Here is a 15,130-nt window from a genome sequence, read left to right as displayed (position 1 = left end):
CAGCTTCTCCAACAGACACCCACACACATGAGTAGTTGCAGAGTGCTCTGCAAGAATGTATTTGCACTTCCGGTTGATGGCGTTGCCTGCTCTTTGTGTGCTGGCGCGTGACGGACGGTGCCACGATGGCCTCCTCTGGCAATGACAGTCGCTGTGCTCTCGGCACACATCCACACACTCCCCCCTCTCTGTGAGAGTGATTGCGGCAGGAGCGTGGTCTACGGCAGCGGCAGCTGCTGCTCTGGAGGAGGACGAGGTGCCGAAGGAGGAATAAGAGGCCGAACCCGCTGGACGATATTACGATGGCGGATGAAAGCTTTTTCTACGGTCTTTCATCGGCTTTCTTCAGAAGTGCGGCGTGTCGCTGCCTGACGGGATGCCTGCACTCGGCACCCTTCGAGGCATTGCGTTCTTTCATTCAGTGTGATGTCACAATTATCATGGCAGCACCTTCCCTCACCGGCTTTGAGTGTGGCAATACGGATGACGGCCAAAACAACGATGAGGACGATGACGATTTGCACCGAGAGGCGGATTATTTGCGTGTCTTGGTACATTTATTCTGGGAGTTTTTGAATGCCGTCCCCACAATTCCCGGCCTTGCGGTACTGTTGGCTTTTGCGCTGTCACCCACCGTAATTAGTGCCCCATGCGTTGAGGCTGATCCATTTGCCGTGGATTTCACGCAGCAGCTCTCGAGTGTTTGTGCTGCTGGTCCCGCGTTGGCCCATTCGCATGTATTTCAGGGTTGCCTGGCGTGTGATTTGTTGTGTGTTGTCCAGGCCGCCGCCTCCAGTTTTTTTTTTGTGCCCAATAAGAAACACTTTGCGTTGCGGTGGATATTTACTTGCGTGGCCGTTGACGCACGTGACGATGCTCAACGGGTGTGTCTTTTGTTTGGTGGGCACGAGGGAGACTTCGGTGTGCGCCGACATCTCCGCGAAAGACTTCGTTGACGGATCGAGGCGAAACTAAGGGAGGTCTGTCCGCTGCATCTCTCAAGGCAGCTGCGGGGCACTCCGAGCGCACAGAGTGGATGGATGGATGCCGCGCAGCTGGGGAGACCGGTTTTCTTCTCCGCTCTCTGTTGCCCGGGGAATCGATAATCCGCAGCGTCACTGCCAGCTGCATTTTACTGCTGGGGATCGACTGTTCTGAAGTTGCCCGTCTAATGCGAATTGCAGCGTCAGTGCAGGAAGACGCTTTCACGCATTGCGAGTAGTTGCTCCAGGCTCGAGCTCATCAATATTCACGGCAGGGAGCAATGCATTTTGGTGGCCGGTGACGTTCAGGCGAGTTTGTTTCACTTCACCCGCCTCGTATTTGTGAGGGACACTGCGCATCGACCCTCACCAAAAGTTCCACCACCTTCGCTTCCCCGCCACCCGCTGCCATCTGCTGACGGTACAGTTGCTTGGCTCCGCCGATAATGCGCTTGCGAAACGTCCTCCCCGCACGCTGCAGGATTATTGCTTTTGTTTTTGGCGATGCGATAGGTCCAGCGACACCGCAACTGTGTGCAGCACAAAATAATCTCCGCAGTGGACCCTATTTTTCTGCAGTGTCGCCGTCGCGATCCTGTCATTGTGGACTTGGTGCAATTTTTTGGGGTCGGGCCAGTGCAGCCGTTGGATGTCCGGCTCGCTTTTGCTTTGTTTGCTTTGGGTCTCAGGGAGAACAAGTTTAATTTGTTTCACGTGCGGGATAGTGGAGACACTGCCATGAGCAACTCTGCGAAATATCTTGGGCTTGTGGAGGGAGGAGAGAAGCGACGGGGGAGGAACTGGTGGCAGCAGTCGGCGTGTCTCTTCTCCCAGTGGATGGAGACGCGTGGAGCAGAAACAACACTACTCCTGCCAACGACAATTCGACGCTTTGTGAGGGTGATGGAGGGTGCGAGAGACGTGCTTCTTGCCTGCACTCTTCGTGTGACCGACGGATCGCGGCTGGTGGATGACCGCCTTTCAACAAAAATGCCGGAAGAACGGTGTACGCCAGGTGTATTCGAGACGACAGGCCTCAGGCCGATTGACGACGTTGTGAGCGATGCTGTGCTGCAGTGGTGTTTTTTGCTCTCGAAGCGTTTTTATGTCCGGCCTTCTGCCAGTTTGTTTTTGCCGTGGAGGAGTTGGTGGCATGCGGTGCGGGTGTGGCGTCGACAGAGTCATCCACGCTTTGTGTTGGAAACATTACTTTGAGTCGTGTTATCCACGCCGTGTGTACCTTTTTTCTTGTTGGGGGTCTTGTGGGCGTGCTTGAGCCCTTTTTCCCCAATTTGTTTGCTGAAACGATCAAATGCTCCGCCGCTGCGCATCGCCGTTTTCAAAGGCGGTGGATTGAGCAGATGCCGGGGGACTTGCAGGCGGAGCAAACCGAAGTTTGCCTCACTTGCTGCTGCCGCATGACGATGGGTGGTGAGCAAACAGGGGAGGAGCGGGCGGTGGCAGCAACGCGTGCTGTGCAGTAGACACATCCAGGCCTACCAGCGTGGCGACGGTGCTGACGCAGAGTCCGTTACTGAGGGAACATAATATGGAGGCGGGAATGCCAGCGGAGCCTCGTGTGGTGGCGCGCATTTCTCTTATTGGCGGGGCGACAACCGCGCCTTCCAATCTGCTGGACTCTGATATTCTGCTGCGTCTGATGGGGCACGTTACCACCGTGGCAGAGCAGCTGTCTGACTCTCTTGTTGACATCATGGCTCGGAGAATGGGACTTTCTCTCCCATTTTACCCAACAGAGCCGGCACTGGTGCGTTGCTGCTGTGGTGATGACAACACTGTGACGGAGGGAATAGCGGTTGTGTATTTGCGATGAAACTTACCGGAGACGTATTCGTCACGTGCGTTTTACTCCTCAGCACGCGGTGGGTGGAGGTCCCTTGACGATTGTTGTGGACGGGCTGTTTAACCGTGGTCTTTTAGTGAATGGAGTTGTTATGGAAGATGACGCGATCCGCGTGCAGCACAACGGATGCCCCCAGTACTCCTTGGAGGAGCGTAGGCGAATCCTGCAGGGATTGATGAGGGACGGCCTGCCTGTGATGTGGCACCTGGAGCAAATAACCGTCGTTGGGCGCACTCAAGCAGTATCCCCGATGATGCGCCTATCGGCTGTGACTAGCATGGACAAATGCAGACCGTCCACATTCTCGTGGAATCGCAGCACGCACGTTGGGGCATTGCCGAGTCTCCCCAATACCGTGATACTCTTTAAAAATGTGCCATCGCCAGAGAGCGAGATATTACTAGCTGAATTCGTTGTGCTTCTCCGGGGACGAGACAGTCACATATTTGGGTCCCTTGTGCGGTACCTTGCTCTACCCTGCCGTCTGCCGTGGTGCCTCTCCGACGACATTCTTGGCCCATCTTCGCCACCGAGAGGCAGACTTGGCTCCGAATGCCGTTTATCTGCGGACGCGACTCTGCAGTCGTACGTGCAGTATCTTCCACGCGTATTTTCGAGGGTACGCGTCATTGATCTGGACGCCAACAACGCCATCGTACCATCCGATGCGACACTCTTGCACCGTTGTTGTTGCCGTTGCGGTGTTTTTATTTCTCCCGACGGGAGTGAGATGCGTTTTGTTTCTCACTTGTACGCTGTGCTGACTCCCACTGTGGGCGCTGAGAGCGTGCAGCGGAACGATGGCAAGCTTGCGGCAACTATCTTGCTTAAAAAGTGGAGGGCCGTTTGTTGTGCAAGTGTGGGGAGATGGTTGTGGTTCTCTCCTCCTTCTAGTTTTTGTTGGCTGCTCTGTCGTTATGTATACGTGTTTCTTGTGTGGATGCCGTTTTGGAGTGCGTGCAGTGTGCGAGTTGTGCCTGCCGCGGGAGGTCGCATCATTACCGCGCACGCAACGGCGACGCTGCGACGATGTGTGTGTCTTTTTGCTGCACCTCTTTCTAGTTCCCTCTTGCCCCTCTCTTCTCCACTTGGTGTGCAGATCTGCTTGCCGACTTCAGCAACTCTACTGCTGCTGCTGCTGCTCGCACGTGTACGCGAGGAAAGATGGCGATGGTTGTATGGTGCGTGTGGGAGCAAGGATTCCGGTGGGCACTGGCGCCCAGTCGGCGAGAGCAGCTGGACTGCGTGTCGTACTGGTAAGAAACCGGATGGTCAATATGTAACGGAAGAGGAGGCTTTCAATGCGATAGTCTGCGATTTTGCGGCGAGGAGCTGCTCGGATTACGGCGGCACGAATGATTCCGTAGGAATGGAGGAATATTTGAGTCCTGACCTCACGACGCCCAATACCACCGATGCGCACAGCGATGGGACAGCATCCATGGTCCTCGAGCACCTGCCCCCGCCGCCAAGGAGCCGAAAAGAAGCAGTGCGTGCAGCAGCGCCACACAGAGCACATCTCCTTTAAACAACGAGAAAGTCAGAGAGAGCAGAGGAATCTTTTTTGAAGGTGACATGTCCTTGCCGACGGTGGACGGCAGCGAAATTATCACCTCTTGTGGCTGGACACACCACTGCTGCTTCTGCTTCTGGGACTGTGTGGGGTTGTGGCAGTCTTCTCAGCCACGGAGTGAGGATTTTCGACTTCTCACGGAGAATATGAGCTGCGTTCCCCGCAAGTTTTGTTTTTACTTTTTTTGATTTTGCCTAACTGAAATAATACGCGCTCTTTTTTTTCTTTACTTAATGGTCGGCTGCTGCACACCGTCATGAGAGAAGTGTCTCCCTCTTGCTTGCTTCTGTTGCCTACACTCGGTGACGGCCCTGCGGCTGTGCGTTTCACGGACTTCACAAAAGGAGGAGTGGAGAGACAGGCCGGATGCCGCATAAAATGTGAGGGTTGTTGTGTGGGCTGTTGGAACAGTAAGACTTTTTTTCTTGTGAGGGCATTGTACGCATGTATACGTAAACACAGACATGCCGTGCTGCATGGCGTATGAAATGAAATTGTTGCTGAGGTGTATTTTTTTCTGGACGGAGGGAGGGAGACTCCTGTTGGACACTCAACTCCTTTTTTAATTGTTTTGGTATTGCTTTTTTGCTTCTGATTTGCAGGTCGGTGTGCGTGCTGCCGCAGGGCTGCTGCCGTTGTTTACTTTGCGCGTTATTGTGTGACTTGTCTCCTTTTTTTCTTTCACTCTGCGTTGACGGGGTGTTGGTTTGTGCTGAAGGCTGCACGCAAGTGACGGGAGTGATGGCGATGGTGATGACTGGCCGTGTGCTGCTGGTGTGTGCCCTCTGCGTGCTGTGGTGCGGTGCCGGCCGTAGGTGTAGTTGCGGCCGATGTTGCTGGCGGTGCCGGTGGCAGTGCAGATGAGTATTTTGTTTTGCGGTGGCACGCTCAGCTGCGGAGGGAGTGCGCGGAGGCGTTCGGCAGGAGGACAGGAGGCCGTGCGAATGCGTCCGCCGTGGAGGAATGCGTGCGTCGGGAGATGGACGGTGTGCGTGCCTTTGTGGATGGCCGTAGCCGTTGGAGGCGTCAACACTCCGCTGTGGTCGCTGCTGCTGTTGATGGTGAGGTTGATGACAAAAGTGGCGAAGGCAGCGGTGACACATTGAAGGGATTATCTTCTTCAGACCAGATGTCACAAGCGGGACAAAATCCAGAAGAAAGACGGGAACATGCAGGTTCACTGGAAGTGACGAATACGTTGGAAACAAGCGAGGATTCACAAATAACAGGCGAACTGAATGTCAGTTCAGATGGCGATCGTCCCAAACAAACTGGGAGTCAAGAGCCAACAGTCGGCCAACCGGAGGATGAGGAAGGCACGAGAAATCTCCAACTGCCACCACCACCACCTCCTCCAGCAGAACCACTGCCACCAACACCACGACAACCACCGCCAGGAACAAACACATTACACTCAGAAAAAACACATCCACAAATTACAGCGGAAAAACATTCAAAGCCACAAGACGGAGGTCACTCACACGAAACGAAGATGCTACAAACGAAAGGTTCAACAAAGCACGAGGAAGGAGCATCCTCCTTGCAGTCACCGGAGAGCGTATCGCATTTGAGTCGAGAGAGTACAACACCATTATCTACCTCCACAGACAGCAGTGGCGTTGCCGGAAGCACGGTGGAGAACAGTGGTGCTAACAATCCCACACCTCCTGCCGCCTCAGTGACACAACATGATTCCAAGGGAGATATTGGCTCCGCTGCTCTGCCAGCCAGCAACACCGAATCGCAATCAGAGGAAATACCCAACGCAGGTATAATTGCCACGACGTATGACGACGGCGACGACAGCAGCCCTGCAGCTCCTACTGCTGAAAGGACTACCGCTGGCACAAGAAGCACTCAAGCCTCTGGTGATGCGAGTGACGTTGAACGGGCTAATAACGACGACGTCAATGATGACGTGGCACACAACGATAAGACCGCAGAATTTGAAGCCGCCTCAGGAGGCAAGGACACTGAGGCAGATAATAATGAGAGGTACACAACAGTACCAGAGAACGCCGTCAATAAAACAATCAATACAGAGACCATAGCAGAAAGTGACGGCAGCACCGCGGTCTCCCACACCACCTCCCCTCTTTTGCTTCTTGTTGTTGTTGCGTGTGCGGCTGCGGCTGCGGTGGTGGCCGCGTGAGAGTGAGGGAGAGAGAGCCATGCACCGCCCGCACACACACTCGTCTTTCACTCACTCACTCTCTGTGTGTGTCCCCTTGCATGGACTCTCGCCCTCACCTCATCCCACGAAGCACACAATAATGTGCCCATTGTATATATTGCATGCACACCCATGCAGGCCCGTTGGTGCTCTCTTTTGCACGACACGCACCGCTGCCGTCCTGCCTGGCTGCATGGGCGGAGCACCGCAACTGTTTCTGTTTTGTTTTCATTGCATTGAGTGGGCGACCTCTCTCTCTCTCTCTCTCCCTGTGTGTGTGTGTTTTGCTTTACGGGAGCAATGAGAGTGTGTGCGCTGGTCGTCCCACGCTTCGGCTTTTCATTGTTTTTCATTGTTTTGTTGTTGAGCCCACCCATTCCGCGGGCTGCGTGTGTGCGTGATGATATGAGTAATCTGCGTGTGTGCTATCCACCTCTCCCTATCTTTGCTTTCTTTGGACTCTCTTGTGGCGCACAGCTGCTCTGCAAGTATACACGCTGAAAAACGCACTAGCAGATGCACACGCTATGTCGCGCACGCTGTGGGGCGGCGTGAACGCAGAGGACGCACGCACGTACACGATTGTTGCTGCGGCTGCCCTTGCGAGGAGGGATGACGGATGACCGCGAATTGTTTTTTTGTCGTGCTGCGAGCGTGATTTCCTAGGAGTGCTGCCCATGGGCGGCGTGGCGTTTTGGTGTCTGGGATTATTGCGGATAGGCTTCAGCCCAGCAGCTGCACCGTCCGACGTGTTCCTCCCGCTGTTCGCACGCCGACGGAGGAGTCTCCGGCTGTGCGGGGCGATGTGCGGGTGCGTTGGAAGAGACAAGAGTAAAACGACTGGCGGCAGCGCGTGTCTGCTGTGAAGGGCGGCTGTGTTTTTTTATCCTGCTGGTTTTTCTTTTTTTGAGGGCGTTGTTCAGTGTGTGCTGACGCGTGACGAATAACGACGTGCCAGGCGTGGCTCCTGCTGCTGCTGGTGATGATGGTTTTTGATGTTCCCGGTGCATTGTTCTTCCTTCTCGTTTCATGTGTCTGTGTGCGTGAGTTGTTGTTGAGAGTGACTGCGGCAGGGATGATGATGATGATGCCACTCACTGTGGATGGGTGACGGTGTTCGCTGTTTTACTCCTTTTTCCTTAACTTCTCTCTTTTACTCACACACGAAGGAAAGAAGTTAATAACAAGCGCTAACCGCTACTGTGAAATTCGAGGGCACTGAAAGGAATAACAACAGCACACACACATATATATTTGTATGCACTCACGTGTTGCTGCAGTGAAGGCACCCCGCACACACAACCGTCGCCGCGTGACCGGATCCAGCGGGAGGAGGAGGGAAGGAAGAGAGAGTGAGCCGCAGAGGCCCAACATGTCCCGGCATCTCTTCTACTCTGCGATGCTGCTCCTCCTTTTCGTGTTGATGTGCTGCGGCAGTGGAGGGGCTGCGGGAGTTGCGGGGCAGTCACATGAACCAAAGTTTGGATGGAGGGGCATCACTGATGATGGTGTAACTGTGGAGTCGTTGGGTGCTCCCAGCCTTTTGAAGGTGGGGAGTGACGTATTTGCCGTTGCCGAGGCGCAGTGCAAGAACGGTGGTGTCAGTTTTACTGGCGTTGCATCTCAACTTCTCACGCCAAAAACTGCAAACACACCGGAGGAAGTACTGAAAAAACCCAAAGATGAGACACGAGTACTGGAGGAAGATGCTTCCAAAGGCCAAAAGAAAGGTGTAGATGTGAGCCGACCAACAACTGCTGTGAAGGGGAATGATATTTACATGCTTGCTGGAGTCTACATCAATAAAGTTGCCACTCCTGGACAGGATGATGCGTCTGACGCGGCTCAATTGGGACTTTTGCTGGTGAAAGGGACCGTCAGTGGTGGGGATGCAAATAGCAAAAAAATTGACTGGAAAGTTACTGAGAGTTCCCCGCAAAGACTGTTTGGCACACAGCTCGATTTCTGGACAAGGCTGATTGGAAGCGGTGGATCGGGTGTTAAGATGCATGATGATACGCTTGTATTTCCTGTGGAAGGCACGAAGAAGAAGGCGGATGGCACTGAAGTGGATGTGAAGACTGTCTCACTGATCATACACTCGAAGGATAATACGAATTGGAAGCTGTCGAAGGGGATGTCTGACGGTGGCTGCAGCGATCCCTCCGTCGTGGAGTGGGAGGAGGGGAAACTCATGATGATGGCTGCGTGTGATGGTGGCCGCCGCAGGGTGTACGAGTCCGGTGACAAGGGGGAGTCGTGGACGGAGGCACTCGGGACACTCTCGCGCGTGTGGGGCAACAACAAAAAGGGCGGAAATGTGAAACTCGTTAGAAGCGGGTTCATCACAGCGACTGTTGGAAATGATGGTGATAATAAAAAGGTGATGCTCGTCACTCTGCCGGTGTATGCCGAGAAGGACAAAGAAAAGGGCAAACTTCATCTTTGGCTGACGGACAATACGCACATTGTTGATATTGGGCCGGTATCCGGTGATGATGATGACGCTGCCGCCAGCTCCCTGTTGTATAACAGTGGTGAAAACACTAATGAGAAGGAGGATGAGTTGATTGCACTGTACGAGAAGAAGAAGAAGGATGTGAAACCATCACCCGGTATGGTCTCTGTGCTCCTGACTGAGAGGCTGCAGCGTGTGAAGGATGTGCTGACGACCTGGAAGGAGGTGGACGGACGTGTCTCTCAGCTGTGCACCTCTTTAATTGCTGAGAAGGATCGCTCAACTGACGATGTCTGCAGCGCTGTTAAGATCACGGCTGGGTTGGTTGGCTTTTTGTCCGGCAAATTCTCTGGGAACACATGGAAGGACGAGTACCTCGGCGTGAACGCCACAGTAACGAAAGAAGGTGCGGTGCAGGTAGAAAAGGGTGTGAAGTTCACTGGGAGTGGCGCAGGGGCGGAGTGGCCTGTTGGCAAGCAGGGGGAGAATCAGCTGTACCACTTTGCGAACTACAACTTCACTCTTGTGGCGACGGTGTCCATCGACAATGTGCCGGAGGGAAACACCCCCATTCCGTTGATGGGTGTGCGTGCGGGCAGTAATGGCGATGAAAATAATGTACTGTTGGGACTGTCGTACGACAGCGAAAAGAAGTGGCATGTGCTGTGCGGTGACAAAACGACGACGAAGCTCAGCAGCACGTGGGAGACAGGGACACCCCAACACGTGGTAATTTTGTTGAAGAACGGCACCCAGGGCTCCGTGTACGTCGATGGTCAGCGAGTGGGTGGGAATGGAGAATGTGCATTGGGAAATGGTGAGTCGAAAGAGATCTCCCACTTCTACATTGGAGGGGATGGAGCCAATGCAGAGAACAAAGAAGACGTGTCTGTGACGGTGACGAACGTCCTGCTGTACAACCGCCCGTGGGATGACACTGAGATCGCCGCCTTCAATCCGAATAAAGCTCCTATTGAAGTTCAGATGGACGGGTCTATTGAAGGAGACGTGATTCAGCCTTCTGGTGTTGGACGACCGGAGGAACAGGGACAGTTGTTGGAGAGCAGCGGTGTGAACGTTGTACCTGCACCAACGGCGTCCAGTGCCAGGACTTCCTCAGGAGGAGAGGGGTCTGCAACCCAGTTGGTGAAAGAAAAATCTTCCGATGGAAGTAAAAATGTGGGTGGCGCTTCCTCGCCTGGCAGTGACGCAGCGGTGGAGACAGGAGACCGAAGTACGGTGCAGGGAGATGGATCATCACAAACTCTTGTGGGTACTCCCGCCACAGCAGATGCATATGCCCCTAACGCTGAAGCCATGGGGCACGATGGAACCGCAGTGAATCCTGGGGCGAGCGCGAGCTCAGGTGCGGATGGGGAGACGGCGGAAGGAACGGATGGGCAGGAGAAGGAGGAGATCCATGCACGGAACGGGGACGTAAAGGCTGCGGCCCTCAGCAGCAGTCTCGGGAATTTGTCGCAGGGGAATAACACCGATGCCTGCAGTGTGTGCGGGAGCGGACTGCTGCCACTTCTGCTTCTGCTTCTGTTGGGACTGTGGGGGTTTGCGGCTCTGTGAGGCGTGACTGGCTGCCGCGTGGGAGACTTGCGCCCTCCCCTGCACAGAATTACTTCCAAGAAATGATATTTTCTTTAAGATAATTTTCTTTTTCTTTTGCTGTTCGTAATTTATAATTTTTCCTTTTTTTTAAAAATCTTTTTTTTTTATTTTTATTTTTCACTCCCCCATCCCATCTTTTTTGCTTTTGGGGCAATCACTATGGACGTTTTTTTCTTTTCTACTCTTCCCTCTTTTATTGTTTCTTGCTGCGCTCTTCCTGTGAGGGGTGCCGTGTGTTTCCCGCCCAACTGCTCCACTCGCACACCCACCGACACGCTCATGACGACGGCCCTGTGCGCCTCGCCTGCTGCACGCATGAGGAGGGGCCGCGACGAACGGCGCGCTGAGGGAGCCGTGACGTGTGGGCGCGCGACGAGGGCCTGTGGGGCGGAGCACACATTTCTCTCCCTCTTGTTTTGTTTTCTTTGCTGCCAGGGCGGGCAGACACCCGCAGCGCCACACACACAGCCACACCCTGCCGCCGTGTTTTTTTTTTTTTTTTTTGCGTGTCGCCACCGTGCGTGATTGTTGAGGTCGTGGACGTACCAAATGTACCGCTTCCATCCAGCTGTGCCTTTTGCTGTGCTGATGTGCCTCCCTGTGCTCTTCTTCTTTTTAGCTCTTCCCACAGCACACGTGCACAGTCACATAATTATTTGCACAGTGCTCTGCAGGAGTGCTTTGGTGATGGAGATACGTTGGCTTGCGTTTCTTGCTGACATGTAGAGGCCGCTGCGTGTGTGTGACTGCCGTTGGAATCACGGTGACATCGGATGGGTGCGTGTGGACGCCTCATTTGCATTCCGCTGGGTGCTGGCTGACGCGGCTGCACGATGCCCGCCATGCGTGAGGGTGTTGCCTGCTCTTGTGGTCCTTCTTCTCACCCCTCTGTTTTTGCACTGCCGGATGCGGGCGTCGCACGGTGTGTGCTGGCGCATGACGGACGGTGCCACGATGGCCTCCTCTGGCAATGACAGTCGCTGTGCGTTGTCGGCACACATCCACACACTCCTCCTTGTCTCTCTGTGAGAGTGATTGCGGCAGGAGCGTGGTCTACGGCAGTGGCAGCTGCTGCTCTGGAGGAGGACGGGGTGCCGAAGGAGGAATAAGAGGACGAACCCGCTGGACGATATTACGATGGCGGATGAAAGCTTTTTCTACGGTCTTTTATCGGGTTTTTTTTGGGAGTGCGGCGTGTCGCTGCCTGACGGGATGCCTGCACTCGGCACCCTTCAAGGCATTGCGTTCTTTCATTCAGTGTGATGTCACAATTATCATGGCAGCACCTTCCCTCACCGGCTTTGAGTGTGGCAATACGGATGACGGCCAAAACAACGATGAGGACGATGACGATTTGCACCGAGAGGCGGATTATTTGCGTGTCTTGGTACATTTATTCTGGGAGGTTTTGAATGCCGTCCCCACAATTCCCGGCCTTGCGGAACTGTTGGCTTTTGCGCTGTCACCCACCGTAATTGGTGCACATGCGTTGAGGCTGATCCATTGGCCGTGGATTTCACGCAGCAGCTCTCGAGGGTTTGTGCTGCTCATCCCGCGTTGGCCCACTCGCATGTATTTCAGGGTTGCCTGGCGTGTGATTTGTTGTGTGTTGTCCAGGCCGCCTCCAGTTTTCTTTTGGTGCCCAATAAGAAACACTTTGCGTTGCGGTGGATATTTATTTGCGTGGCCGTTGACGCACGTGACGATGCTCAACGGGTGTGTCTTTTGTTTGGTGGGCACGAGGGAGACTTCGGTGTGTGCCGACATCTCCGCCAAAGTCTTCGTCGACGGATCGAGGCGAAACTAAGGGAGGTCTGTCCGCTGCATCTCTCAAGGCAGCTGCGGGGCACTCCGAGCGCACAGAGTGGATGGATGGATGCCGCGCAGCTGGGGAGACCGGTTTTCTTCTCCGCTCTCTGTTGCCAGGGGAATCGATAATCCGCAGCGTCACTGCCAGCTGCATTTTACTGCTGGGGATCGACTGTGCTGAAGTTGCCCGTCTAATGTGAATTGCAGCGTCAGTGCAGGAAGACGCTTTCACGCATTGCGAGTAGTTGCTCCAGGCTCGAGCTCATCAATATTCACGGCAGGGAGCCATGCATTTTGGTGGCCGGTGACTTTCAGGCGAGTGTGTTTCGCTTCATCCGCCTCGTATTTGTGAGGGACACTGCGCATCGACCCTCACCAAAAGTTCCACCACCTTCGCTTTCCCCGCCACCCGCTGCCATCTGCTGACGGTACAGTTGCTTGGCTCCGCCGATAATGCGCTTGCGAAACGTCCTCCCCGCACGCTGCAGGATTATTGCTTTTGTTTTTGGCGATGCGATAGGTCCAGCGACACCGCAACTGTGTGCAGCACAAACTAATCTCCGCAGTGGACCCTATTTTTCTGCAGTGTCGCCGTCGTGATCCTGTCATTGTGGACTTGGTGCAACTTTTTGGGGTCGGGCCAGTGCAGCCGTTGGATGTCCGGCTCGCTTTTGCTTTGTTTGCTTTGGGTCTCAGGGAGAACAAGTTTAATTTGTTTCACGTGCGGGATAGTGGAGACACTGCCATGAGCAACTCTGCGGAATATCTTGGGCTTGTGGAAGGAGGAGAGAAGCGACGGGGGAGGAACTGGTGGCAGCAGTCGGCGTGTCTCTTCTCCCAGGGGATGGAGACGCGTGGAGCAGAAACAACACTACTCCTGCCAACGACAATTCGACGCTTTGTGAGGGTGATGGAGGGTGCGACAGACATGCTTCTTGCCTGCACTCTTCGTGTGACCGACGGATCGCGGCTGGTGGATGACCGCCTTTCAACAAAAATGCCGGAAGAACGGTGTACGCCAGGTGTATTCGAGACGACAGGCCTCAGGCCGATTGACGACGTTGTGAGCGATGCTGTGCTGCGGTGGTGTTTTTTGCTCTCGAAGCGTTTTTATGTCCGGCCTTCTGCCAGTTTGTTTTTGCCGTGGAGGAGTTGATGGCATGCGGTGCGGGTGTGGCGTCGACAGAGTCATCCACGCTTTGTGTTGGAAACATTACTTTGAGTCGTGTTATCCACGCCGTGTGTACCTTTTTTCTTGTTGGGGGTCTTGTGGGTGTGCTTGAGTCCTTTTTCCCCAATTTGTTTGCTGAAACGATCAAATGCTCCGCCGCTGCGCATCGCCGGTTTTCCATGGCGGTGGATTGAGCAGATGCCGGGGGACTTGCAGGCGGAGCAAACCGAAGTTTGCCTCACTTGCTGCTGCCGCATGACGATGGGTGGTGAGCAAACAGGGGAGGAGCGGGCGGTGGCAGCAACGCGTGCCGTGCAGTAGACACATCCAGGCCTACCAGCGTGGCGACGGTGCTGACGCAGAGTCCGTTACTGAGGGAACATAATATGGAGGCGGGAATGCCAGCGGAGCCCCGTGTGGTGGCGCGCATTTCTCTTATTGGCGGGGCGACAACCGAGCCTTCCAATCTGCTGGACTCTGATATTCTGCTGCGCCTGATGGGGCACGTTACCACCGTGGCAGAGCAGCTGTCTGACTCTCTTGATGACATCATGGCTCGGAGAATGGGAATTTCTTTCCCATTTTACCCAACAGGGCCGGCACTGGTGCGTTGCTGCTGTGGTGATGACAACACTGTGACGGAGGGAATAGCGGTTGTGTATTTGCAATGAAACTTACCAGAGACGTATTCATCGCGTGCGTTTTACTCCTCAGCACACGGTGGGTGGAGGTCCCTTGACGATTGTTGTGGACGGACTTTTTAACCGCGGTCTTTTTGTGAAAGGAGTTGTTATGGAAGATGACGCGATCCGCGTGCAGCACAACGGATGCCCCCAGTACTCCTTGGAGGAGCGTAGGCGAATCCTGCAGGGATTGATGAGGGACGGCCTGCCTGTGATGGGGCATGAGGCAAGTAGCCGTCGTTTGGCGCACTCAAGCAGTATCCCCGATGATGCGCCTATCGGCTGTGGCTTGCATGGACAAATGCAGACCGTCCACATTCTCGTGGAATCGCAGCACGCACGTTGGGGGATTGCCGAGTCTCCCCAATACCGTGAGACTCTTTAAAAATGTGCCATCGCCAGAGAGCGAGATATTACTGGCTGAATTTGTTCTGCTTCTCCGGGGACGAGACAGTCACATATTTGGGTCCCTTGTGCGGTACCTTGCTCTACCCTGCCGTCTGCCGTGGTGCCTCTCCGACGACATTCTTGACCCATTTTTGCCACCGAGAGGCAGACTTGGCTCCGAATGCCGTTTATCTGCGGACGCGACTCTGCAGTCGTACGTGCAGTATCTTCCACGCGTATTTTCGAGGGTACGCGTCATTGATCTGGACGCCAACAACGCCATCGTACCATCCGATGCGACACTCTTGCACCGTTGTTGTTGCCGTTGCGGTCTTTTTATTTCTCCCGACGGGAGTGAGATGCGTTTTGTTTCTCACTTGTACGCTGTGCTGACTCCCACTGTGGGCGC

General features: G+C 54.5%; 1 protein-coding gene and 3 pseudogenes across 1 annotated transcript, besides 3 other annotated features; all 4 read left to right on the top strand.

The window, feature by feature from the left end:
• Positions 1–15,130: part of a sequence feature (areas not merged during assembly with more than two copies in the genome that could not be assigned to a particular haplotype) that runs on past the window's edge.
• On the top strand, positions 577–3,741 carry Tc00.1047053511401.80 (annotated as a pseudogene).
• Positions 5,160–6,572, top strand: Tc00.1047053511401.40 (annotated as a pseudogene).
• Positions 5,757–5,816: a microsatellite.
• Positions 7,852–10,629, top strand: Tc00.1047053511401.30 (trans-sialidase, putative; the record flags this gene model as incomplete). The annotated part of the gene is made up of 1 exon (XM_807421.1): positions 7,852–10,629. The coding sequence occupies one exon, from the start codon at positions 7,852–7,854 to the stop codon at positions 10,627–10,629; it is 2,778 nt and encodes a 925-aa protein (XP_812514.1).
• Positions 10,713–10,789: a sequence feature (A-rich).
• On the top strand, positions 11,809–15,130 carry Tc00.1047053511401.24 (annotated as a pseudogene; the record flags this gene model as incomplete).

Source organism: Trypanosoma cruzi, genomic scaffold (assembly GCF_000209065.1).
Source record: "Trypanosoma cruzi strain CL Brener 1047053517111 genomic scaffold, whole genome shotgun sequence".
NCBI lineage: Eukaryota > Euglenozoa > Kinetoplastea > Trypanosomatida > Trypanosomatidae > Trypanosoma > Trypanosoma cruzi.
Note: the sequence above shows the minus strand (reverse complement) of the source record. Positions and strands in the feature narration are given on the sequence as shown.